Source organism: Venustampulla echinocandica, assembly GCF_003357145.1.
Source record: "Venustampulla echinocandica strain BP 5553 chromosome Unknown scaffold_13, whole genome shotgun sequence".
Taxonomy (NCBI): domain Eukaryota; kingdom Fungi; phylum Ascomycota; class Leotiomycetes; order Helotiales; family Pleuroascaceae; genus Venustampulla; species Venustampulla echinocandica.
Genome location: NW_022474218.1, coordinates 309,748 through 335,476, shown reverse-complemented (window position 1 = coordinate 335,476; position 25,729 = coordinate 309,748). Strand labels below are relative to the sequence as shown.

At 48.7% G+C, this 25,729-nt stretch overlaps 12 protein-coding genes across 12 annotated transcripts; 5 read left to right on the top strand and 7 right to left on the bottom strand.

Moving 5' to 3' along the window:
• Window positions 1–446: 446 nt before the first annotated feature.
• Window positions 447–1,464, bottom strand: BP5553_10089 (Uncharacterized protein; the record flags this gene model as incomplete). The annotated part of the gene is made up of 2 exons (XM_032018712.1): window positions 447–1,071; window positions 1,136–1,464. 2 exons carry the CDS (start codon window positions 1,462–1,464, stop codon window positions 447–449), a joined length of 954 nt encoding a protein of 317 aa, XP_031865120.1.
• Window positions 1,465–2,342: 878 nt separating this feature from the next.
• BP5553_10088 (Uncharacterized protein) lies at window positions 2,343–3,590 on the top strand (the record flags this gene model as incomplete). The annotated part of the gene is made up of 3 exons (XM_032018711.1): window positions 2,343–2,438; window positions 2,490–3,073; window positions 3,161–3,590. The coding sequence occupies 3 exons, from the start codon at window positions 2,343–2,345 to the stop codon at window positions 3,588–3,590; spliced, it is 1,110 nt and encodes a 369-aa protein (XP_031865119.1).
• Window positions 3,591–4,070: 480 nt separating this feature from the next.
• On the bottom strand, window positions 4,071–4,717 carry BP5553_10087 (uncharacterized protein; the record flags this gene model as incomplete). Its single annotated transcript, XM_032018710.1, has 2 exons — window positions 4,071–4,124; window positions 4,175–4,717. The coding sequence occupies 2 exons, from the start codon at window positions 4,715–4,717 to the stop codon at window positions 4,071–4,073; spliced, it is 597 nt and encodes a 198-aa protein (XP_031865118.1).
• A 1,152-nt stretch (window positions 4,718–5,869) lies between these two features.
• On the top strand, window positions 5,870–7,507 carry BP5553_10086 (Uncharacterized protein; the record flags this gene model as incomplete). Its single annotated transcript, XM_032018709.1, has 2 exons — window positions 5,870–6,319; window positions 6,374–7,507. The coding sequence occupies 2 exons, from the start codon at window positions 5,870–5,872 to the stop codon at window positions 7,505–7,507; spliced, it is 1,584 nt and encodes a 527-aa protein (XP_031865117.1).
• A 265-nt stretch (window positions 7,508–7,772) lies between these two features.
• BP5553_10085 (uncharacterized protein) lies at window positions 7,773–8,015 on the bottom strand (the record flags this gene model as incomplete). Its single annotated transcript, XM_032018708.1, has 1 exon — window positions 7,773–8,015. One exon carries the CDS (start codon window positions 8,013–8,015, stop codon window positions 7,773–7,775), a length of 243 nt encoding a protein of 80 aa, XP_031865116.1.
• An 898-nt stretch (window positions 8,016–8,913) lies between these two features.
• Window positions 8,914–11,821, bottom strand: BP5553_10084 (uncharacterized protein; the record flags this gene model as incomplete). The annotated part of the gene is made up of 2 exons (XM_032018707.1): window positions 8,914–11,060; window positions 11,119–11,821. 2 exons carry the CDS (start codon window positions 11,819–11,821, stop codon window positions 8,914–8,916), a joined length of 2,850 nt encoding a protein of 949 aa, XP_031865115.1.
• A 442-nt stretch (window positions 11,822–12,263) lies between these two features.
• BP5553_10083 (DNA-binding of Mlu1-box binding protein MBP1) lies at window positions 12,264–13,637 on the bottom strand (the record flags this gene model as incomplete). Its single annotated transcript, XM_032018706.1, has 3 exons — window positions 12,264–12,297; window positions 12,350–13,499; window positions 13,547–13,637. 3 exons carry the CDS (start codon window positions 13,635–13,637, stop codon window positions 12,264–12,266), a joined length of 1,275 nt encoding a protein of 424 aa, XP_031865114.1.
• Window positions 13,638–14,986: 1,349 nt separating this feature from the next.
• BP5553_10082 (putative Rho GDP-dissociation inhibitor) lies at window positions 14,987–15,982 on the top strand (the record flags this gene model as incomplete). Its single annotated transcript, XM_032018705.1, has 4 exons — window positions 14,987–15,086; window positions 15,355–15,680; window positions 15,742–15,790; window positions 15,852–15,982. 4 exons carry the CDS (start codon window positions 14,987–14,989, stop codon window positions 15,980–15,982), a joined length of 606 nt encoding a protein of 201 aa, XP_031865113.1.
• A 247-nt stretch (window positions 15,983–16,229) lies between these two features.
• On the bottom strand, window positions 16,230–17,512 carry BP5553_10081 (Serine phosphatase; the record flags this gene model as incomplete). Its single annotated transcript, XM_032018704.1, has 4 exons — window positions 16,230–16,693; window positions 16,753–17,007; window positions 17,148–17,435; window positions 17,497–17,512. The coding sequence occupies 4 exons, from the start codon at window positions 17,510–17,512 to the stop codon at window positions 16,230–16,232; spliced, it is 1,023 nt and encodes a 340-aa protein (XP_031865112.1).
• Window positions 17,513–18,381: 869 nt separating this feature from the next.
• Window positions 18,382–21,383, top strand: BP5553_10080 (uncharacterized protein; the record flags this gene model as incomplete). The annotated part of the gene is made up of 3 exons (XM_032018703.1): window positions 18,382–18,524; window positions 18,599–21,316; window positions 21,371–21,383. The coding sequence occupies 3 exons, from the start codon at window positions 18,382–18,384 to the stop codon at window positions 21,381–21,383; spliced, it is 2,874 nt and encodes a 957-aa protein (XP_031865111.1).
• A 539-nt stretch (window positions 21,384–21,922) lies between these two features.
• Window positions 21,923–24,564, bottom strand: BP5553_10079 (ARM repeat-containing protein; the record flags this gene model as incomplete). The annotated part of the gene is made up of 3 exons (XM_032018702.1): window positions 21,923–24,124; window positions 24,273–24,438; window positions 24,497–24,564. The coding sequence occupies 3 exons, from the start codon at window positions 24,562–24,564 to the stop codon at window positions 21,923–21,925; spliced, it is 2,436 nt and encodes an 811-aa protein (XP_031865110.1).
• A 337-nt stretch (window positions 24,565–24,901) lies between these two features.
• BP5553_10078 (Uncharacterized protein) lies at window positions 24,902–25,660 on the top strand (the record flags this gene model as incomplete). The annotated part of the gene is made up of 1 exon (XM_032018701.1): window positions 24,902–25,660. The coding sequence occupies one exon, from the start codon at window positions 24,902–24,904 to the stop codon at window positions 25,658–25,660; it is 759 nt and encodes a 252-aa protein (XP_031865109.1).
• Window positions 25,661–25,729: the final 69 nt, after the last annotated feature.

The following is a 25,729-nucleotide window of genomic DNA, read 5'->3' as shown; positions in this document are numbered from 1 at the left end:
CGAGTTTCTGCGGCAAGTCATTCAGGGTGCCCCACTTAGTACCGAGGCCGAGATTGCCAAGCGGTTGTCGTCTCAACATACTTGGACCAGGGGCCTCGGCAATTTCTGCACACACGTCTATCGGTGATGGTCTTGCACATGTACATGTACAAAGTACACTCAATCCAGACCATGACGCATTCAGGATTTGCACTGGTCTAGAAGAGCCTATCTATCCTTTAAAGTTATTCTCGATGGGGATGCGATGCTATTGGCAATTCACAAGAGGCCAAACCAAAAAGTCCGAGTTTGATTGTCACGTATTTAATTTAATTATTTAGAATTGGATCTGATAGTTGAATGTATATTCGTCGCAAGAGCTTCTCCATTTTCTCAATGTTGCAGGGGGGATTCCTGAAATATACTCCAGCAACGCTCTGGATCTCTCTCCATCCAGTCCTAAACTCCTAGATCATCGCCTTGGGGTTCCCCGGAGGCTGGCTAGCAAGCTCTGTACCGTCAGGGCTCCACCATGGCCAGAAAGGAAAGTCAGCCTTGTTTACAGTGCCGTCGAACGTCGGCTGTCTCTTCTCCATGAAGCCTCTAACGCCCTCCATGTTGTCCTTTGAGCCAACGACGGAGATGAAGACCTTCGAGTCGAGGACGTGGGTCTCCTCTGGTGTCGATGGACAATACAGCATCATGTCGCGCATGAGTTTCGTGCTGGCAAGTGACGTGTTCTCCGCGATATCGACCGCAGTCTCGATCGCATACGCAACCGTTTCCTGGGGAGTTGGCAGCAGCTTGGAAAACAGCCCGCTGACGAGGGGATCTGACGCTGTATACGTTGCTCCTGTGGTTGCGAGATGCATGGCCTTGGACAAGCCGATAAGTCGTGGCAAGAAGAACGCACTGCAGGACTCGAGCGTCAAGCCCCGTCGAGAAAATGGAATGCCGACCTTCGCATCCGCCCACGCAACCCGGATCGTGGCCGGAAGCGTCACGGTCAGTCCGAAGCCTGCCGCCGGGCCATTCAAGGCAACAATGGTCGGCTTGGTGCAATTGGAGATTGCGAGCGCAACACGGCCTCCCCTTTACTCGAGTACCTGCGTTAGCCATAATTCCTCTGGTAAAAAGTAGCGGACGAGGTAATTACTGGTCTCTAAACTTGTTCATCGAACCTTGGCTCTTCTTGTGGGCCAACAAGCCGGCGAAACCAACTTCCAGGTCAGCACCAGCGCAAAAGGCTTTTCCCCTGCCAGTGAGAACAATGGCGCGAACTCGCTCGTCTTGGTTGAAAAGTGTGTATGCGGACTCGAGCTCAGTGAGCATATTCTCGTTTACTGCATTATACTTCTGGGGCCGGTTGAGAGCCACGATGACGACTTTCGTTGCCGTGGGAGAGTTTGCTGGCACATGGGACACTGAGATGTATTTGTAGCCAGTAGAGGCATATGAGGCTGGGGGAGTGGTGATGGTAGACATCGTGACAGCAGCTTTGCGATTTTGAGTTAATCAACAGCTTAGCTAGAAGTGTAAAGTTCGTTCAGTTAGATTTTATTTGAGATGTCAACTCGGTCAGCGGCCATATATCAATTGAAAACGCTAAGATGTCCATGTACATATCTAGATGAAACTTTGCCTCGGTATTGCGGAAGGGATCTTAGGGACAATGTTGGCTTGGTGCAGAATTGAGGAGTCGGTCTTCACTTCAGGCTGGAGCTGCCCTCAAGCTCGTGATGGACCCCTCAACCCCCAAAACAGCACCACTATTCTGGGTATGGCTTTGAGAGCGCGACGCTAGCTAGCATGATCGAATAGACCGGAAAGTGACCTCGGCCATTGCACATCTTCTTCACACATTGTTCCAAGGGAGAACATCTAGCGACGGACGTCGTCATTCTCAAGACTGGGACCCACAAATTGCCGAGGTCAGCTCGCCCCCTAGTTGCCTTGATACTATCGTGCTCTTCAACCAGGAGCGCCAAAATCTGTTGAGATCGCTCCGTTTAGCGCGTGCTTCCTAATACCGAGAATTTCACCGGAATAATTTCGGATCTATCTTATCTACATTCATTTAATAACGGATAAGTATGTATATCATCGGGTGACTCCAGTCTATCGAGTAATACTAACGACGAAGCCATAGTTTCTTGATTTTGAAAAAGACTCCAAGTTTTGCATTCAGCATGTCGTCCTCACAATCAAGCCACGTCACTATTATCGACTGGAGTTCACGGTGGAGCTACTTTCCTTTCGCCATCTTAGTATTAGGATACCTGCCCCTAGTCCGATTTTTACGATATCGACGTGCAGACAAATTGAAGTCTGAATTTGGCTATGGAAAAAGAGCGTTATCAACAATGACTTCACAGGAAGCAAGTAATATCATAAAACAGTTACAAGAACTTGAGTTTCCATATTCATTCAACAAGGCTCGAAAGACTGCGTTGCTCAAGGTCCATTCTGTCCACCCAATACATAATACAGCTCCTAACCGGGAGATATAGGCCGGCGGAATCCCTACGATGTCGAAGCTTTTTGCAGCTACGGGACAGAACAGTAGGAAGACTGCTGGGAAACGGGCCGTCGACACAGAAATCTTGCTTAGAGAGGTGCAATCAAAAGATCGTCAATCAATACGTTATATGCAAGCAGTAGCTCGAATGAATTATCTGCATTCGAGATTTCGCAAGGCAGGCAAAATCCTGGACGAGGATATGTTGCATACCTTGGGCTCGGCTGTTGTGGAACTGTTTCGGGTCGTGGACAGAAACGAGTGGCGAGCGCTCTCAGAGGTGGAGAAATGCGCCATTGGAATATTCCATAAGAACCTGGGACAAGATATGGAAATTCCGTATACGCTCCTCCCGTCCAGTCAGGTCGGTTGGGACAATGGTCTCCATTTCGCAGAGGAGCTCAGGGATTGGACCATCCGATATGAAGCGGTCGTTGCGAAACCACAACCAACGAACGACCAGTACGTTAGAGTGTATGTCGACTCTGTGACGTCTAACATGCCGAAGCTATTTACAACTCTTCTGAGAAAGGTAGTTGGGTCTGATTTGGATGATACTATGCGGGCCAGTCTCTGGTGAGTGATCCCGGCTTCCTTAACCGACCGCAGTACAGGCGTGCAAAGAAATATGATACGTTTGTCAGCTAACGGGAATTACTGCAGTATGGAAGCTCCTGGGCCCATCCTCAATTCGATCTTGACGTTAGGTACAAGCTTTCGGAAGTTTGCTCTGCGGTACCTATACCTTCCACGGCCTTCGTTCCTAGCAGTAAAGCCAGTAGACGACGATCCAAACCCACTGTCAGGCCTGTATAACTTCAATCACAACAACTTCCAGCCTTGGTATGTTAAACCGAGTTTCTGGGCAACATGGAACCCCGTTGCGGTGTTTGTGAGATCGCTTGGTGGAAGGGCTCCAGGAACAGCGGGAGACAGATACCATCCCTCGGGATACGATTTGATGACCATTGGCCCAAAACCCCAAGAAGGAAAGGGGTTAGATGAAATGAGAACAACGATCGAATTTATGGAGACTCGTGGATTAGCAGACTGTCCATTTCACAGTGGGAAAATTAAGGATACTAAAAACTAACGTGAGGGCGTGCAGACCGCAAGTCTTATAACTATAGATTCCAAGTTCAACATCCAAGACCGTCTTTAGGCCTAGTACCAAGACAAAGACTTCAAGCCAAAATTTAATTGACTTATTGAAACGAAAGAAATTTCTTAAGCGATTTAAATACTATCCTAAGTATTATAAGCAATCGTGCCATCTAAACCCTATATCAACGGCGATTCCAGCTACAGCCACAACACAAATGGTGCTCTCAAGTTCACACTCCTTTCGAGGTACGGCTTTTTTGTTTCCCAACCGTACTTTACTAATCTGCCGATTATGCAAACCCATAGCAACCGGCCTGATTGTTTGGGGTACCTAGCTATATTTCGATAGTCCATTTTTTCAGTTATTGGTAGTTTTGTCAGCAGGGGAAGAAATATAGAGTTCATCTCATTAACGATCGGCAGTTGGATGGATGTGTTGGGCTGATGTAGTAGTCTCGGTGGCAAGATTTTATTTCTTCCAGGCATGCAGTATCTCTGCTCGGCAGAGCATAATAGCCACAATCTGAACCATAAACTTAGCATGTTAAAACATAACTGGATGCTGGTACTTACAAATACGAGATCCACCCCACTAGCGACTCGAGCCCTCCAAACGCTCCTATCACGGTCGGTTGAATGAACGTTGCTTTCCGTCATTCGAATCTCAGCAGCAGTCGTACCCTCGATATTGACTAGCATCGTGATACCGCCTTGATCCGTCGGTATAATCCTAACCATGGATTCATTTCCTTTACCTTCTTCATCCTTGACTGCGACGTCAAGAATCAAGCGTTTTAGTAGTGAAGCATGGCGCACAGAGCAGATCTCCCTACCACTCGGGCTCTCTGCAATCCACTTGTGCCTTATGGCGTTGTCCATACCTTCTCGCAAGTCGAATATATGAATACCAGAAATATCCTTGATTGTACGACGCCAGCTCCATGATGCAAAGGGTTTGCTCTCCACAGTAAAAAGCTTCTTGCCTGTCTCGTCGAGCACAGTGACTCTTTTGAATATTTTATCATGGCAATGCATGGCGATGTAGGTCTCCGCCTTCGTTATGAAGCCTTTAGTTATGGCAATAGGTGATGACTGGGTTTCGAGGATCGTGTCCATGATGTATGTATTTGTTATGAACTTATGAGTGAGGATGCAGACAGGAAAGAGTATTACAGATGAATGGCAATGAATTTGGGTAGCAAAATAAGATTTGCTAGAAACTACTCCACGACAAATGAGGCCAAAAAAACTCAAGAGGAAGAGCATGGCCGTGCAGACCTCGTCGTTTGCGCCCCCTTCGAAACACCAACACCAACACCAACCACAGCCTCATATCAAGTATCAAAATAGGTGCATTGGTTAATTTTTCACCACATGAGCCCTATGTCATATCTTTCTCTCCTGAATTGAGGATCGTTTCAGGCCACATCATCCTGTCCATCTCACAACGCCCTTGATATTTCTTCCAAATCCTTTCGAATTTGTTGGCATAGTCAACAACGCTCTGCAGTATAAAGTCCACCCAATTTCTCCTTCAAAACCTTCATTCAATAACATACTTAACTTCACTTCACTTCCAGAGCCTTCAACAACGAGCAGCCTTCATGCAAAATAACTTTCTAACCTCGTTCCAATCAAATTCTTCCCAACTCTCTCGGATTTCAAAATGCATCTTACCAAAGACATCGCCGTTCCTGCTATTGCCCTCCTCGCCATGATTCAGTACTGTCCTGGTAATACTTGTTAGATAGTACTATTAGGAGTAAAATAGTGTATTAATATAAACTTAAAACTTAAGTAGAGGTTAACTAAAGAATATTAACTTTAAATATATAACCTATAGATTTAAAGTTAATAATAAGATATAGGAGTAAAAGATTACCCAAGTTATTAGGTAGTTTAAAAAGAATACTTCAAGGTATACTTATAAATACAAGAAACAAATCGCTAAAATTGTTATTCTACGTAACGGCTGTATAAGAAAAGGGGTGAGGGTCACGTGTGCCTTGGCTAGTGAACACGCTGAATATGAATCTTCTAGTTAAACAATAACTGTAGGATTAAGTATGTAAAATAGATTAAGTTTAAATAGGAGAATCCTGTTAGGGGAAACGAATCTATCTGTACTGTACAGAACGGATAATTGCTGAGTAAGCAGATGGAGGTCACATGATCTAACAACAGCTTGTGCTCCGGCAATCTTCTTGATTCTTGACAACCTCACATCAAGCTCACCGTACAATGCCACTCTCACCCAAACCCCTGAATATGTCGAAATCTCTGCCACTACTTCGGGGGAGTATCTCGTTAAAATCAGCTCTGGAGAACGATGATAACATACTTCAAGAGTTATCCTACCCTGATCAGCGAATTGATTTCTTTGTTTATCTCTTTGCTCGTCGCCGCGAAATTGAAGCTACCGTTTCATACCATCTTGGTTTTGGGGTAGATATGTGTCGAATGGGGGGTGTCGATGAATGGATAGCAGGTAGCTTCAACGTTTGCATACCAATTTATATCGACAAAAGGGCTAAGCACCACGCTAGAAGGGTGCTTATTAGGCTTCCTCTGCCGTACAAGGTAGGGGAATCAAAACACCCAGGGAATGCGGAGGAGAAACTCCGATGTGAGGCTGCTGCCTTTATCTGGATCCAGGAAAACTGTCCTACTGTTCCAATACCGTATTTATGGGGATTCGGGTTTCCAGGGGGTCGGAGTGTATGTCATCGATATATAGCTCCCCTTCTAAAGCAGATACTAATTACATACAAGTTCACCACACCTAATAAAATGCCATTTCACGCTCGACTCATGTGGTACGTTCGACGAGCAGTATTATCCTTATTCAGATATCCTCGTCCCTGTCGATACATAGGCCACACATGTCCTCACGCTCTCGGGGTTGGATATCTTATTATGGATTATATCGAAGAGTCGGATGGGAAAATGCTTTCGGAATCCTGGGAGCAGCTACGACACGACTATGATCGAAGAACCAACCTTTTTCGGAGTTTATCACGCATTATCCTCTCGTTAGCTCAGTTACCTCTACCACGTATAGGATCTTTAACAATTGACGACCGTGGGGTTTTGGCTCTATCAAACCGCCCGTTAACACTCCGGCTTCATCATCTAGAAAATGAGGGAGTCAAAACCAACATCGACAGAGATCTTACCTACTCTACTACGGAGTCTTATTTACTCGATCTCTTAGCATGTCACGACAGCCGTATACGGTTTCAGCCTAATTCTATTCGCGATGAGTACGACGGTCGGGCACAGATGGCCGTTATAGCAGCTATGCGAGCAATTTACCCTCATTTCACTAGCCGCGATGTTCGTCATGGCCCCTTTATTTTTAACCTCACAGACCTACACCAGAGCAATATATTCGTCGACGATGATTGGAATGTTAAGTTCCTAGTTGACCTAGAATGGTCATCCTCATTACCGATCGAAATGCTACACCCTCCATATTGGCTAACGAGTCGAGGAGTCGATCAGCTACCGAAGGGGGAATATCTAGACGCCTATAGCAGCGTTCATGAAGAGTTTATGACTGCTTTTGAAGAGGAAGAGGCGCTGCTTCCTCCGACAAATGGAGGCCCTTTATCTCATATTATGAGACGAGGATGGAAGATTGGTAACTTTTGGTATTTCCAGGCTTTAGAGAGTCCGAAAGGGCTATGTAATATGTTCCTCCAGCATATTCAGCCAAAATTCGAGGAATCGCACTGTGATAACCCAATTTTCGATGATGTCGTGGCGCCATATTGGGGCGTTGATGCAGCCGAAGTCATATCAAAGAAACTCAAGGATAAAGAAGTGTACGATGATCAGTTACGGAAAGCATTTGAAAATGTTGTTGAAGAACCCAAAGACAGCAATTCTGACGAGGGTGGGTGATAATGGGTGGGGAAGTTCGAATGTTGTCTATACTTAATAGTTGGGGCGTAGGGGCCTTAAATAATACCATCAATGTAGAATACAACCGGGAACAGTTTTGTAATGAGTATTTCGATTGATCAATTCGCATTTACTGATTAATGTCCATTCTCTCTCTCGCTCTCTCTCCGTGTGCGTGTGTGTGTGTGTTTGCTTCCCTCGAGAACTCTCTGCTGACCCTGACAAGAGCTGCTTAATGGTAGTGACGAACGTCATAAAACACACTTTACTGTCCTTGTCCACCCTTTCCACCGCCACTATCCTTGCTACCTCCTGCCTCTCGTGCCTGAGCCTCAGCCTGAGCCCGAGCCTGATCTTCAGCCTGTTTCCGCTTCGCATGTCGTGCCATCGCACTGGGCCTAGCGTCTTGAGCAGCTTTTCCGGAAGATGACAATTGTGCGAGGGTTTTCTGGTCGTTCAAATTTGCTGTGACAGCTGCGCGGTCATTTTTTGCTTGATCGTCGGCCATTTTAACCCCCAAATGTGGTGATCGACGAGATATCTATATGGAGTAAGTCTTGCTTGCAGTTCTAAATATGAATGGACATGGTAAAGCCACTCCTTACCTCGGAAAATGTTGGCTCAGCTGATGAAAGGCAAGAAATATTCGGGCCGGAGTTAGTTGAAAGATACTTTCTCTTAGAGTCGAGGGGAAGCTTTTGGAAAGATGTTTTGTTTCGGAAAAGGTGAACCGTGATGGAACGTGTAGACTCACGTTGTTATTTCCCAGCCTTTCATGCCTCGACAATAAATATCAAGTATCAGGCAGCTGTTGGAGATTGGTAAATTGTCCGTTCATCAATTCTGCCTCGTGATGTAGCCTTGTCCAAATGTGGCAATGCATACATGAGTCACCATGCATGACGCCTACTTCAAATAGGATTCACATCTCTAATAAACCGCGGCCTAGGTTCTTTATAAATTTGTTGGCAAGCGAATGCAAGCCTACCAGAACAGGAATCTGAACAAACTATGCAGTGGCCTCCATAATTCGGCCAGTATTTAGCTGCAACTCCTGATCAAAAGGTAGATAGGGGCATATAGTCTGCGATTTCCTCGGAGCCGAAAACTCGTGCCACACACTCGTAGCTAAGTGCTTGATAAAATGGTTATGGTCTATAAGCTAGGTGATAGCTGGATATAGGCAACTAGAATATTAATTATAACAACCAAGAGATTCCTGTCTCTGAGCATATCTCATAAAATGATGAGCATAGCAAAATCTGCCAATTTCTCCCAAAATAAAAACCGCCTCGAGGAAATAGCACATAAGAGTATTAATAATACTTTTCAGCCAAAGTCAACTTTCTAGACAGCTCGTCGAATGCAAGAACACCATTTCAGAGTTGTCCAGCGCTTTCGCTACCTCATATAGGTTTCTTGAATGGCGGTGTGAATGGGAGTTTCATCATCCTCCTCGGTCCATTGCTTGAAAACATGCCCAGCCTCAAACTAGCCGTTCTAGTTAAAGTATTCAAACGTTGCTCCTTTGAAGTAACCTGACTTGAACACCTGCTGGGAATAATTTTTGGACCAGATACAAGCCCAAGAGGAGTAGAAGAAGCATAATTCCACTCCTTCTCTTCTAACTGCGAGGATGAGGGATAAAATTTGGACGGCATGGATCGTGTGCGAGAAATAGGTACAGAGCGAAGTGTGCCGTTTAGATCTTGCGATGCACGAGTAAAATAACTGCAACACTCCGGGGCATATGTCTGCTGAGGTTCGGGAATGTCAGGCTTATCGTCGACTTGAGTCTCGGGGATTCCAGGCTCCTCATTACATCGGCTGGCATCTGAGACCTGTGTATCTCCTAACTCAATTGATGCCTGCGTATGACACACAATAGTAGTCTCCATATCGAGATCTGGGCTTTGGCGCGATGGGACGATAGTTAAAGACGGAATTCTTGATGGGCATCTTCTGGATAAGCCGCGCTGAGCCCGATTTCTCAAGGGCAGGGGTGTCGGGATTTCCATAGGGTCTTCATCCGCCTTTATGAGATGACATGTTAGCGGTGCGTCCCGTGATATCTGCAAATGTTCAGTGTTTAGCAGGCCTAATCTCTTGTTCCCATCATCTGCTTCTGACATGCCAATGGTTTGACTTGCAACTTGTTCAAGAGCATTTGCGGTGTCTTCGATGTGTTTACCTCCTTCATGCGGAATTGGCTGTTCGACTTTCGGGATATCCATTTTTGAGGGCAGTTGGATGGGAGCATGATGGGTGGGGGGTGACTGAGTTGCATGAGATAAGGCCATTTCATCTTCATCTTTTTCATCAATGGGTGGTTGCTCGCAAGGGCGGTCAGAGTCTAAAACCCGCTCAAGCGATTCCGGTCGATCTTCTCTAACATCACCGCTCGCTTCTATATTCACATCGCCGGAAATCGACTGCGAGTTCACACCTCCTTCTACTTCCTCGACCTCCACATCTTCGAATGTGGTTCTGCCCTCAAGCTCCCAATCATCATTTAAGCTTTCATCGCTTTCATCATCATCAGTCTCCTGGCCGGAGCTGCTCGAATCATCGGTGTCGGTTGAACCATCGGTGGCAGCTTCTTCGTCTTTTGCATCATCCAACTTCGACGGTTTAATGGGTCGTGGCACAGAAACCATCATCAATCGTTGAGAGACTTCTATCTCGTCCTTCCTGGGATTTCTCGAGGACGTCGTTGAAAACAATTTAAAGCTCTGGGAAACGTTAAGCTCCGCTGATGGCTTGGATCGGGATTGTAAGCTCTTAGCAGTGCTATTCGGGGTTTCTTTCTGGTCATCTACACAAAGATTAAACGTTACTTTACGGTGCCTCTCCAACGGCGGATCTGTGGTGATGTCCGTGGAGTATACCCTGGATGTTAGTGCCTCTGTTCCTATTGCGCCTTGTATACTTGGTGTGAACTCAGTGAGCATGGACTGAGATTGCTGCTCGGAATGGAACTCTTGGTGGTTGTCCCCGTCGTAAGGCTCCTGGTATTCTACATCCATATGAGTCTCACTGCCAGTGTTGTGCACAAAGTCTTGCGGAACCTGCTGTCCAAGACAAAGAGCCGATCCTTGGTTATCTATAGTTGAATGCTGATCATTTTGGACATGCGCTGAGTCACCAAATTTGAGTCGACGTAGTCGCCTGCTTTGATTCGTGCTTTCTCTGAATACATGCTCCCAAGGGTTCCGCTCGGTGACAAGAGTCAGTCTACCAACCCTAACTGGCGTTCTCGGTACACGGCGTCGCCTGGGCTCGCTCCAAGCAACTGATGATTTAATAGATCTAGTTTCGATGCCTTCAAAGCCGTCAGAGTATGAAGGGCTTTCTTGGAGTCCACGTTTCCCACTCGAAGATATGCCGTAGACTTTTGGCAAGCGGAATTCTGAAATATCAATGGATCCAAAGATGCTGCCCACCCGGTATTTGGCGGAAGCTTTCTGGGGCCGCTTGCTACGACGGTTACTAGCTGGTCGTTCTTCTGAGTGTAGCTGGGAGATAGGATCATCCGACAGCTCGGCTAGTCTCACTACGCAGTTATGGTTAGGATAGTTGCAATATATAGGCCGGCAGATATGAGGACCTACCGCTCTCTGTATCCGGATCCGAGTCCGAGAGTCTCTGGGAGAGGACCACTAATTGATCGACTGGCAATCTCCGACATTTCTTCCGTTTCTTTCGAATTTTCGAATTTTCAGCCTTGCATTTGGCGTTACTACTGTGTGTATGAATGTTACGGTCGTCAGTTGGTGTAGCCTCACAGCGGTCTTCGAGTTCTTCCGTGTGACCTTCTGCGGCCTTGCGGCTTGCGTTACGTTGATGACTTGGACATTGCTCCTTAAAGCCCGGCTCCTGGGCACCCTCACCATCGCTATCCGCACCTTGCGACATCCCGAACCCGTCCTGAAGCTGATCCACCTGGAGACCCTGGGAGGCGATACGGGATCGTTTTTTAGAGTATGTCTTGGAAGTCACCCTCTTGCTTACTTGAGCACTTTTTGATAACACATGCACTTGTCGCATATCATCTTTCCCCCAAACTTCTTCATTATCAATTTGATTCCTCGAAGCATTTGCTAAAGTGACTTGCACGACCTGCGTCTCCGAACGAGATGGGCATCGCAATTTCGATATATTCAATCGCTGACGAGTCTTTCCAAACCGTTTGGGCGGCGCAGGAGTCCTGGAGTAGGCTCGTTCGAAGTCTTCGGCGCTCTGCTGGGGAAGGCTTGCGATTAATGCGCGAGTAGCGCTGCTTAGGCGTCGACGTTGGCGGTTTTCTGGAGCCATGCTGGAAGAGATATTTGCCGGATCACGTTAAGGGGTTATAAGGACGAGTGTAAGTGACGACTGCCACGATAGGAATTAAGAGTGAGGAAAGAGAGTAGTCACTATATCTCTATGTGGAAAATAGCACACGGAGGTGTGGAGATTTGGAAGGGAAGGGGCTCGCTCATCACGTGAGTTTAGCACTGAAGGAGCCAAGTAGACCACAACTTTAGGTACGTAAGGTAAGGTAGGTGGGTAAGGTCATAAATTTTTCGAATTAAAAGAGCTTATCAGATGTGACCCAGGAACGGACGGATGTACTCAAGTACACAACACTACTTGCTATGTATACTCGAAAGGGGGTTGGGTATCTGGTGAGACTCCCTAACGAGGGTATGTAGCCTGACACTCATCAACGCCTAACTACAAAAAAAGAATTGCAAAAAAGGAATAAACTGGTCTATCACAAGACACTGAATGCATATTGAACCGCGGCACTATTTTGGAGTTAGTAAAACAATTGTCACAAGGCGTTGCAGGGATGCTTACCCAAGAGCTAGCGTAGCGCTGATTCCAATCAATGCTCTTGTCTTCACTCTCTCTTTCTTAAGCTCAGAATCCACCTTTACTTTCTTTGCTGGGGCGGGGACTTCGGCGCCCTCTTCCTTCTCCGTATCCTCGACCTCCTCTGCTTTCCGCTTAGACCTCTTTGGAGGAGCTGCATCACTTGCGTTTTGGTTCTTCGTTGCTGCCTCGACCATTTCCTTCGCTTTGGCGATCATGGCTTCGGTGTCTTCAGGCAATGGCAACTCAGCCGAACCAGCTGGCATCTCAACCTCCACGTGTGTATGAGTTGTCTCCACGTCACCCTTGACTTCTACCTCCGTGTCAACGTTGACACGGACAACAGGTTCTTCTTCAACGTTCGCAAGTTCTTCAGCGGTCTCCTCGGGTTTCTCCTTTTCGGAAGTCTTCTCCTTTTCGGGAGCCTTCTCCTTTTCGGTAGCCTTCTTGGATTCGGTATCCTCGTTGGCAGCTGCTTTCAACGCTTGCTGGAAATTCTTGCTGGCAGCCTTAGCTGACGGCTCCACCGAGTCTTCCTTTTTCGACTTCCGTGCTCTCGTCGAGCCGACGGTTTTTCTTGGGGAAGCAATCTTGCTCGGGGAGGCAGACCGACGCGTACGACCACGGCTGGGTGTTGGCGGCGCAAGCGCTTCTTGTGGCAAAAGAAAGAAGCTGGGAGGCGAGCTGATTGGCTTTGGTGAGCCATCTCTCGTAGGATTAACCTCGATAGGCGTATTATCTAAAAGCGCTTGAATCCAGGGCAGGATCTGGTATTCTTCGGCGAGCTTGAGTGCGCTCTGAGGGGGAATCCAGACGTTGCCAGCGGTCTCATCAGCACTGGTGTCCTCGAGACCCTTGACATATTTGCGCTCCATATCTTCCTCAGCTACCTCCGCATACGGGAAAGTTGCCTTGAACATCCCCGTCGCACTGATATATCCATCATTGCTCCGGCGCATCAGGAAATATGAGGCCGGCGAAGGGTGGAAGATCCCAGACATGATTCCTTTCGGCAGCGGAGCTCGTAGATGCGCGTAGTCAAAGGTGCCTAGGTTTTTCGGCTTCACTCCAGCCTGGCCCGTCTTGACCGCGAGGTCGGTCTGCCCCAGGCGACGACGAGTGACGAGAGTCTCATCTGCGGTTGTCAGTTTGCGCGACGCGACGATGGTGTGGTTTTCTTACATGGTGGAACCTCCTCGGCCATCAGGGGATTCACCCGTTCTGGGAGGTGTCGACTAGGCGTCGCCGCATCTTTAATCGAGCTGGGAGACATTTCTAAAGGATATTTGGATATGGATGCTCTTCGGTCGCAGGTGGCCAATTGGAGGAGAACAGCTCAGCAAGGCTCCTGTGCTGCCATAACGTTAGCCCTCAGAATTGGACAATCGACAGCGCGGACGGCGCATCGTCGGTATGACCGGTATATGCGAAATCTTTTAACGTACCGATATTAAAGGACGCGGTGGAGGTGGAGGTGAGTGAGTTGCTGGAGAAGGCTGGGACTGGCACGAATCAACTCGCGACAGCGGGACAGCGGTATGAGTTTGAAGATGCCGGAACCTCAAAAAACCGCCCAAAAGCCGTACACGCGAAGAATGGGTCGCCGGCGCAATGCGCAGAATGTCTCAATGTCGAGGATCCGCGAACAAAGGGAACCCTGGAGTTGTGCGGGCAGTACGGGCTCCTTGTGAAGAGCTGGAGTACGTCGTATGAAGCGCGGTAAGGAATAATACTGAGTGAGGAAGCACGGAGTCGCACGGAGTACAGCGTTTAAGCGTATTAGGCGTACGTAGCAACACGGCTCGAGTGGAGTGTAGCAGTGCCTAGCAGTGCCTAGGAGCAAAAGTAGCGTAGCGGCGCAAGGTCTAATAAGTGTCCACTGTCCACTCTGGCTCTCTAGCAGTTGGCTGGCAAGTCTCTAGCCGCTTCGAAAGGGTTCAAACGTCAAAAGGGGAGGCTGGGAGTGCTGGGGCCTTCCCCGATCCGGACGGGCTCTCGTTATTTGCTTAATTAGGCTGTTTAAATTAATCAGCTCGACCACGTTTCTCTCGTTATTATTCGAAGAGATTGCTCAAGAAAAATCAGATTAGGTATTATTCCCACCTGCTCTGTACGCCTGATCTGCAACAGTTCGATTTTTTCACCGGCCAACTACCCCTGAAACACGTGATCAGTTAATTCCCAAAAGGGAAATTGGGATCCATTGCAACCTGAGGTGCTGGTAGCTAATCCTGGTAATCTACCTTTGTTGACATCGGCATAAAGCTACCTTAGTAAGGTACTTGTACCTGTAGAAACAGTAACCTGGATCTTGCTTATTAGCTACATATTGCACTTGCACCTGCACCCCGTAACCCCATAAACATAGCATCTATAAAAGCCCGGCGCGATAAGCTTCCAGGTCCAGGTTCTGCCTCCTCACGTGGCTGGGGCCCCTTGCGGAAATGGCGGTGGGCGGACAGCGCGGGGTCTTCAGGGTGCTGGCGGGATATCCGTGGCCAGGCTCACTATCCTGGAGGACTGACAACAACAACAACAACCTCACTCACTTTTGAACTTCCACACCGCGTCACATCCCGCAAAGAAGCCCAACACCGTTAAACACACCGCGAACTCGCAATCATGGCGTCCGCTAGCAATGACCCAACTGATCTTCTGCCAGATCAGACCGAGGGATACAAGGTGGGGGAGAAGAAGACCATGGATGAGTACAGCAAGCTTGGTAGGTTTTGATATTTGAGCTTGGACGTTTTCCACCTCCGACTCAACACTCTTTCTTATATTGTTCTGTAATCTTCGAACGAAATATTTCCCTGAGCTCCCCCTAATAGCTCGTTCACTTCCTCAACCCAAAAGCTCGGCGAGATAGCGGGGTAGGATAGAGTTGGACCGGATCTGAGGGTTCAAGCCTCTGATGGAACCCTTAACCCACTGTTGCTCAATTTCAAAGCTCAAGATATGTTACTGACAAGACGTCCTCTAATCCGCAGATGCCGACGACGACGCAATGCAGCGATACAAGGCGTCCCTAGGCCTCGGCGGTGCTGGCAAGGACATTTCCGACCCCAACGACCCGCGACACTGCATTATCCTGTCTCTGACCATGGACTCTGAGGGCCGACCACCCGTCACCATCGATCTATCCGAGAAGGGCAGTGAAAGCACATTGAAGGACAAGCCATTCAAGATCAAGGAAGGTGCCAAGTTCAGCATGACCGCCAAGTTCAAGGTCCAGCACGAGATTCTGAGTGGCCTGCATTACGTGCAAATTGTAAAGCGGAAGGGCATCAGAGTCGGCAAAGACCAGGAGATGATCGTATGTCTCAGGGCCCTAGCGGCATTTTCACCGAGAGACGAGAGCTAATATATGGGTTTAGGGATCGTACGCACCGAACACTGATCAGAATCCCGTCTACACAAAGAGATGTATGTTGTTTCACCCCTATATATAGTACGTAAAATTGGGCTCACTGCTAATTCTCCATAGTTGCTGAGGAAGATGCTCCATCCGGCATGCTGGCCCGAGGACACTACACCGCGGTCTCCACATTCGTTGACGACGACAAGAAGCGCCATCTGGAATTCGAGTGGGCCTTTGATATTTCGAAGGATTGGTAAAATGGTTAACTCGGAACATTGCATGGAAAAGTTTATGGTTGATAAAGGGATGGTTTATTGAGCGACTGAGCGGTGAATTTCCAGCCTGCAATATCCTAGCTGTAGATGAGAAGATACCAATTCAGAGACCGCATTGCTAGCGTACACGAATTTACGAACTTGCAAACGAAACCTGGGACTCGGGATACACAAGCACTGAATTTACATACTTCCGTCATCAGCCGTGAGTTCTATCGAGAGTAGGTATTTACAAGAAATAATCTGGCAGGGAGTTCCCATCCGCAAGCTTATCCTGGCCCCCCTGCTGAATATCTCCCTTATGCACATCATTCTCCGGCGCCGCAGCAAAAACATTAAAGAATCTCTCTCCCGTATCACTAACTTCCAACACACTGGCCATATTTCCACATCTGTAGCAGTAGTTTGGTGCGCTCCAAACCGTACTCAAGAGGTCGTCGTAGAGGACCTGGTATCCTTCTTGGCAGAGTTGATGGGCGCGTAAGATATGCGACATATTGTTCACTGCTAAGAACTTCTTGACGACTTGCGCGCCGAAGGTATACCCCGCGCCTCGAGGGGATAGAGAGAATTCGTCGCGGTCCGGGTCGGGATCGGACCAGACCAGGTCAGCCATAGGGCCTTCGTGCGGGATTTCGCGGAAGCGGTCTATTATCTTGATTTGATCTATAGAATGAATGGAGGGTGATAGTCCTAGGGAGCAAAAGTTAGCCCATGAGCTGGCTTGATGACGAGACGGGGATGCTACTTACCTCCATGGACACAAAATATTTGGTCGTTGATGACAACACTCAGCGTGAGGAAATCAAACATATCTGTAAAATAATGCCAGACGTTGGCATTTCCATATTTCCTCGAACATTCCGTATAGAACCCGTATGATTGCGTAACTCCTCTAGATTCATGATTTCCGCGGATTAAATGTACTCGGTGTGGGTATCGTAGCTTTAGACAGACAAGAAGGGAAATCGTCTCCACGCTAAACATGCCTCGATCAACATAGTCGCCTAGAGAAGTAAGTCAGAGGCCTGATCAACGTCGTACTCATGCTGCTAGAAGGCGTGCCAATAGAATAGAGCTATAGAATGCCATATACGCCTGCGCTATTCTATAGCTTTTGCCAGCAGTTATATGCAAGGCTACATACCTAGGAAGAGGTAGTTGGTATCGGGACAATACCCCCCGATCTTGAATATTTCGATCAAGTCGTAGAATTGCCCATGAATATCACCGACAACAGTAACTGGCGCTTGTACATGCACAACATTGCTCTCCTGCATCAGCAGCTCTTTGGTTTTCGCACATATTGCCTCGATGACAGATTCCGCGAGTAGGTTCTTCTTGTAAAGCCTTTCGATGCATTCGTCAAGGTCGACCGATGCTATAAGAGAAGGCGGCGAATTAATAACAGCATAACCAAGTCTGCATAGAAGGACTAGCAAGCTGTAGCTAGCCCGCCCGCAAGACAGCAAGACGACGAAGGAGCCCAAACTTACACGGCAGGCCGGGCATATTGTCATCAAGCGCAAGTTGGATTCGGTTGAGGGCAGCAGGTGGCACATGCGATATCTTTCAGTAATGAGCGCTGGTGCAACAACATGGTCGCCTGGCCGGTTGGCTGCTAAGTCATATCAAAGAGATTTGAACTCTGAGGCGCCGCGGAGGAGGACGCGGTGTGGATGTGAATATAGATGTGAACGGAATGTCCAGAAGCTACAGCTCACTACACCAAAAGTCTGATTATCAACACGGCGTCCAGGGGTTGTCGCGAATGGAGCACAGTGTGGTTCTGCCCGCCGCCGTAGTGAGTAGTCAGCAGCTAGTGTTCCTAATGGGGCATAGTGCCAACCCCCGTCCCACATCCTGGCTGGGAACATAACTTCATACATGCCTCGCTACTTCTCGTGAATTTGTTTCTGAGTCTTTCATATTCAGCTTCAACTACCATGTCTCTCTTTCCTCTCCCTCCCCATCTCTTTTCTCAATGAAGGAGGCTGTTCGTCTTTAAATCTGGCTTTCGAATTCCTCTCTCTTGCTTTGGATCAGGTGATCATAGAGCGTTTGCTTCTCGCTACTTGATATTTTGCGGATCTAGCCCTTCGAAGCACCACGCTACGCATGTTGAACCTCTCAAGGTGCCTTTGACGGACAACTACATCTACAGACGTTTCACAGCGCAGTGGCTGCCTGTGCCCACTGCTCAACAAAATCCTTCTTTCCGGTCTTTGCTTTGCAACATCAACATAAGGCGGGGGGAGCGCTCAGCTTCTAGATAGCGCGGTTTGATACTGTTGATCGTCCTCTCCTGCCGTCTCGCAACTCCAATCAAGCGTCGGTTCGATGACTTTCCAGAAAAAGCAAAATTCACTTTAGCTTTCGCCATGTCAGCACCTTGGGCCCAAGGAGGTCAACTCCCAACAGCCGCCAAGCCCAGCCATGGAAACCGGCCTCCAATCTGCTTCAATTGCGGCCGGGAAGGTCATTTCATGATCGCCTGTCCTGAGCCCTCACGTCAAGCTCCGAAGTAAGTAGCACCGCCCTTGGAGAGTCCTTTCTACAAATATATAGCATCCGAGCTTCGCGTTGCGCATTCTATAGGGGCCCAGTGGCCTTTCCCCATCACGTGGCTCTGAACATCCGGCATCTGGAAATGCCAGTGGCCAAATGGCGCTCTTCTGTCCCATGCCCAAATATACTCTTATTTGTCATAGTGTCCGCTCCGAATTCTGGCCTACAGAATGGTAACAGAAGCAGTTCTTTCGCTCCGCCTGCTCCGCAATATCAACCATATCCTGGTCCAGCGCCACCACCCCAAGCTTTTCCACCGCAACATGGCCCAGTACAAACGCCTTACCCAAATTATCCGCCCACTCAACAGTATGGTCCTCCAGCACCACAGTACACTCACCCTCAGCCAGTACATCAACCATATTCCGCTCCAGTAAATTCACAATACGGTAATTATGGAAACCAACAGCCCCCTTACAATCCTTACTCCGGTGCCAACGGATCTGGGCAATATGCTGGGCCGGCTCAGCCCAATGGTCCTCCGCAGTATGGTCCTCCGCAGTATGGTCCTCCCCAGCCTGCCAACCCGTACCAGCAACCCCAAAACGCGTATCCGCCATCCCATGGTGGCAATTATGGCGGAAACTATGGCCCTCCCAATTTTCAGGCACCCCCTCAACGATGGAACAATACGCCTTCAGTTCCTGGACCAGGTAGCGCTCCACCTTACCACCGCCAACAGCGAGCATATTCAGATTCGGGCTACCATTCCGCAACTCCTGGCTTCCAGGCCCATTCACACCAGCCGCGCCAGGAGAGACACGGTTCTCAAAGTCTCCAGCAAACCCCAAGGACCCCTGCATCTAATGTTGGGAGCATCCAACAGCCAACACCCAAGGTTGCGCAGGCTGCCCCTTTTGTCCCAGGGACACGGTCGAAAAGCTCTAGCCGGGCAAGCACACCGCATGGGCGACGTGAGTCTGTTGTTAGCAGCGTTTTAAAAGAAGCAGCACGTGGCATAGCCAACCCTACCGTCAAAGGCGGAGAGGGTTCATCCCAACAGCAAGAAGATGGTGACGAGTCTGATGCTGAGGGGCAATTTAATTGGGCCTTGGAGTGCATCTTCAAAGAGCCTCATATTCCAGAAACTGTCGGGCTTGCGCAGCCACTGTCTACTAACTTTGCCATGACGCCTGTCCCTCTCCTTGATAGCAAGTCATCAATTTCGGTTTCTAGATATGCCAGAAAGGATAACTTGAAAGAGTTCACGAGAGACATTAGAAGCGCTCCGCAGTGGTCATTTTTGAAGGATGATCCTGCTTTCTCGGATATCAATTTGGATGCACCCTTGATCCCATTGGATGATATTCCTGCATGGATTGCAGCTCGACATGGCATGATAGAAGATGCTGAGGGCGATTTAGAGACGTCTCGTAAACGAGCAAGGTCTGGAGAAACAGAAGATGGGCACGAAGACTTGCAAGGGGATGTTGATAATCAGATTGTTCTAGAAGCTGCATTTGAGCCCGAGGACGACGCTCCGCCTAGTAAACGGCAGAAGGGTGAAGATGTGGAAGAGCAATTGGAGGACAGACCAGAAACACCTGGAACTCCTATGGTCACTACTCCAGTATTGGCAGCAAGAATTGGCACTCCATGTGTTGCAACTGACGATGATGTCTGGGCTCCACAGCCAGGCGAGGGCGCTGCTTCAGCTACACCAGCGCAAGATCCCACCGAAGCACTACTTGCATCCTTGGGGGTTTCAGGTGCTCCAAAACCCGTGAAGAAAGATTCACTTCCGCCCTACCAGGCGCCGCCTGAAGAACGAATCCACGTTCCGCATGGTGGTCCAACATTCCCATCCAGTCACCAACACATCAACCAAGCACCCCCGTCAAATTTCCCAGCCAATCCACCTATTAATAAAGGTTTTAACAATGCTCCGGCAATGCAACCACAATTTGGGCCACCTTCTAACTCTCAATACGTTAACCACCCCCCACCGCAGCCACACCCAGCTGTTCATCCTCCTTATGCCAACAATCAACAATATCAGCCACAGTTTCCACCACCCGCTAATCCTCAGTATCATAATGGGGTTCCTCATAATGCTTCGCATGCTGGTCCTCAGTATGGGCCACCTGAGTCTTCGCCGTATGGTCCTCAACAGCACGGAAACCCTCCATATGGACCGCCTACAAACCCTTCTCCTTTCAATGGTCCCGTAACGAATGGACCGTACGGTGCGACCCCACTTAACCATGCTCCCCAATATGGGACTGGGCCACTCCAAAACGGCACCTACAATCCCCAGCCATACAAACAACATCCAAACTACGGCAGTGGTCCAACGAATGGTTACGGAAATGGTGTGCAGGAAAATTATGGAAATGGGCCGCCGAGTCAACAAGTATATGGAGCCAACATCCAGAGCAGTCCGCCATCCCGTCAAGATTCGGGCTATGCGAGTGCAGGAGGACCTTATAGCAACGTCTCAGGTCAAAATGGCTTCGAAAACCAGAAAACTCCTCCTAGCGACGGGAATCCCAACTATGGATATTCTTCTGCTGTGAATCCAGGAGCCTCGGTACAAGCGGGGCCTGCTGCTGAGAGCATGTCTCGCTCGAACAGCAATACTGGTGACCAAGACGGTTCTCCCTTGAGCCCTATGTCGCAGGAGATCCTTGGAAAATTGTCTCAGCCTGCTCAGAAGCTAGGTAACGGAAAAAAGGCCGACCCATTACGCCAGGTGGATGATACGCGGAAGTTAAAGAGGCCAGCACCTGTGGTTGCAGAAGCTTACAGGTATGTCCTGCAGGCATGCAATACTGCTTGTTTTGTTACTAACTCCCTTAATAGCCGTCGGTGGTGAGCGGGAGCATTCTTTGTAGCCTCAAGTCAGGGTCACAGTTTCTCGCGTGTAGCATGGATCCCCGCAATTAGTATTGTGGTCGGCCTCCCCAGGAATTCGATGGAGCCTTCAAGTTGTTGGCTAGCCCGTGGTTGTTGTGTTTTTGTACGATTATATGCATTAGCGATCGTTTGAATTTCGATAGAGGGGTTCGGAGTACGTCGAGCTTTATTCAAGCCACTGAGATTTGTTTTAATACGGCCTCGTTAGTTTGGTTTTTGTACAGTTATTATGCATTCATTCGTTGTGTCTAGGGACTGCTTCGTTCTGATCTCTGAACTCTACCAACTTAGGGCTGACGCGCAGTCATGCCAATCGCTATTCCAAATTTGTAGGCAAAAGCATATAATAATAAGCCAAGCTGAAAGCTTTCGGCTAATAGTAATGCCGGGGGCTTCTTTCCTGAATCTATAATGTTTTTGTGACCCAATATTTCATGCGCCGTGCAACAAATGCCTTAGTTTTACGCCTTTGTTCAGGCTTTAGAATTACTTGTAACCTCATTTAACGAGTCTATCGTGCTCTTTGTCGTCGTCATCACTGCTTTCATCCTCTTCAGCGTCCGATATCTCCTCGCTAGATTCCTCCCCTTCACTGTCTTCATCCTCCTCTTCACTTTCCTCTTCAGTCTCTTCTTCCTCGCCCTCATCCTCAGCCAGCCAATCATCAAGTGTCTTTTCCTTTCCCCCTGCAGCCCCGAAACCATTAGCTTTCGAAGGCGACTCCCCTCTGGTATCCTTCATAGCGCTATCCAACCGCTCGCCAGCTGGTACGAGCCGTTTTTCGTCATATTCCAATTTGCCGGCGTCCACGTCTCTCAAGGAGGGATCCGGCTCCCTACCCGCCTCTACCCAGTCTGGTAATGCTTCATAGCCCCTCAGGCCGTGCAAGCCGCTTTCCTCGCCTATAACTAGACTTGCTGAGCCAAGAGTAAATCCCGTGCGGCTTTCTGATGGACTCGGAGTATGGGGCACTGGTTTAGGAGCTAGGAGCATCAGGCTTGCTAACTGTGTAGATGATGGGACAGCAAGGAGTGCTTTATAGAGACGAGTCCGGTCACGTAGGTCGTATGAGGTGTCATAGCGGGCTAAAAGAAGGACGTAATTCCAGAGCTTTACGATAGGATGTTGGGGTTCTAGCTCTGAGACCGGATATGCAGATTCTTGTGGTTCGTTCATTTCTGCAAATCCTTCGTTGCCAGCTGTAGGTAGGTATTCGTGTGCTGGCGCTGGCGCTGGTGTAGGTTTTATTGAGTCGTTTTCGGTGATTGAGTTGAGATGATGAAGATATACTTTGGCTGCTAGGAGTACAATCTGTAACTTTGCGGGCTCTGCTTCATCCGCAAATCCTTTTGCTAAGATACGGAGCACATCTGCTGCGATGTTATTCTCGCCATCGATGGTGGCGAATTCACCCACGAGCCAGATGATCGATGCTCGGGCCCGAGGGTTTGTCGCCGTGTCGAGATTCTTTGCTAACCGTATGATCGTGTTGGTATGGGGCGTGGGATCTTGTTGAATCAGATGTCTGATGACAGTCAAAGATTCTGCAACCAAATTGCCATCCAGACTGGTGATCTGTTTTAGAAGCAGACTCAGGCATCGTGTTGATGTTTTTGCATCACTCTGCGCACACCGGCCGATGGCTCGCACAGCTTCTCGTACGAGTTCTCTATCGGAGCCTCTGGAGAAATGCTCGAGCTCGTTCAGGATGATGCTTTTTAGGTAAGGATCGCAGTGAGGGAATATCAGTGTCAGGATTTCAAGCTTTAGTTCCCAGACTTGGGGCGGATCCGTAGACCGTACTAGGAAATGAGAAGAATATTTGACGAATGCCTCGGGTCTCGTGATGCAAATTGATACGATGTTGTAGAGTGCGATGTGTTGGATGTCTTGCGGCCCTCGCAGTAACGCAACTAAAGGTCCAATAGCGCTGTTGGTGTATTGTGGCGTGCCGAGATTCACGTAGCATCGAGCGACTGCCACCACCACTGCAGAGTTCCGGCTCTGGAGGAGAGGTTTGATGCTCTTGAGAAGTAGCTCCAGATCAGGGTCGAGGATTTGGACGATCTCGCCGGTATCCTCTTCCTCGCCCTCTTCGTCCCCGTAAAATCCCTGGGCACCATTGCTTTTCTTTATTCTCCGCGTCCTTTTTGGGAAACATCTCCTCGAGTATATGGTCATGAGTCTTAAAGTAGCTAGTTGACTCCACTCATCCATATCCACAAGTTTCTTCACCAAGCTCCTATAATGCTTATGAATGAGGTCTGTCCGGTCCGGGCAGATTTCCATGAATGCCTTGACTGCAGCGCCGGCCACGTAATACTGTCTATCCCCTAGCAACGTCGATAAATAATCCAACAGCTGCGGAAGGGTATTCGGATCCAGCCGGTAGCATTTCGGAATTGCTAGCGCGGCAGCTTTCCTGACATACGGACTCATATCACTCAGTCCCTTCTTGATCGCCAGGGATACGATTTGACTTATGACCGGGACGCGGATTCCGGACATGGTCTTAAGAGCCAGGGCTCGCACCTGGGGGTTCCCATCGGAGAGGGACTTCTGGATCGTGTTTATGGAGAGGAGGGCGAGATCTGGTTCTTGCTCCGCGTGGTTGAGGAGGTAGATGTATACTAGTTTCTTTATTTCGATGTTCGGGGACGCAACGTTCTTGACGACGGAGGAGAAGAATGTTAGGCATGGCTGCGAACGGTACATCATCTGCGTGTATTTGACATATTAGCTTGGGTTCTCTCTACTATTTCCCCAGTCCCCGCTGTATTGTACTGTGTATGATTCCGTCCCCCCAAACGGCAAGCTCGTACCGTAGCTAGGGGTTGGAAGTACGTACAGAGATGACCTTTCTCAGTCCTTCTAACACATCTCGATCATTCCGGCTATCGAGCAATATCTTTATCTTCGCCGCCGGTATTGTTTTGGTGGAGCCAGAGCCTCGGGAGCTCCTAGCAGATTGGGCGGCATCGAGAGTTAGTTCTCGAGCTGCAGCACAAATCAGCCTCTAATCCAAGTTTTGCAATGAAAGCCATTTAGGGCTGAGGGCAAAAGAGGGCTTACCACTCTCCAGCAAGCTGGATATCCTGGATATCGACTCCATCAAGAAGGGTGCAAATGAAGAGGCGCATTTGGAGCAGCGAAGGGACGGTGATGGTGGGGCTAAGTGCGGTACAGCTAAATACCTTGTAGATATGTTCATAAGCGATGTCGCAATGATTCCAACCGTCGTCACCTACATCTACATCTACATCTCTATGTTCCGGTTCCAGATTTTGACTGAGAGAGGGTCAATATCTCTAAAATCATCTGACACTTAATTTCTTGGTGTTTTATATACATTAACATTCAGCACTAACCCCAAGGTCATCGGCCGAAAGCTCGCGACAATCATCCCTTTCCTCAACGACCCCGCCGTCGAACATCTCAAAACACACCGCTCTCGATTTCATTACATTCCCTAAGATAATGGCTCCAGCTCCTCTTGCTCTCCTTCCAGCCCTCCCATCTGAGTTGCTCACATACATCCTAGCCTACCAAGACCAAACATATCCCACGACCATCATAATATGCAAGTCTCGGGCCAGCTTCCTCTCCTCTCTCCTCAACGCCATCCCAGCGTCCCATCCTTTCCCTTCTCGAGAGTCGTCCATTCCGACAGGCGATGAAGACCTATATTCTCCCTCAGAGACCCAGCCGCGTCATCCGCTCCTCATCCCAACTCTACACCAAATCGCAACTTCCAGGCATATCAATCTTGTCTTTATACCCACGCTCTCGCATCTCCGAGCCTACTTGGTTACATTTCCACACCAGGCAGTGCGGCTACCGCCAGAGAATATCTCGAAAACAGGCGGGAGGGGAATACCACTACTTGTTGTGTACGGTCTAGTGGAGCTACATCATGACACGAGTGAGTGGAGTGCACAAGGGTTGGGAAATAGTCTTGCGGCGTTGGTTGAGGTTGGATCAAGGAGCAGCGTGAAGATTGTGTTGATCGAGGAGAGGGAGATCGAGGAGGAAGATGTGCAGGTTGACGAGGTAGAGGAAGGGGATAAATGGAGGAAGTTATCCAAGGTATGGGAGCAGAAAGTCCCGATTTTGAATGGGAGTGTCAGACGAGCAGGGCTGGATGTTGACGATGCGGGGTGGAGTGGGAGGACAATCGAGGTAGGCAGGATTTTGGGAAGATGGTTTAAATTTGGCCGAGGAGATTGGGTCATATAGACTCGCAAGCTTGTCTTGAAAAGGGGGTCATTATCATTCATTCTAAATCAACAGGTATACCCATGCGCC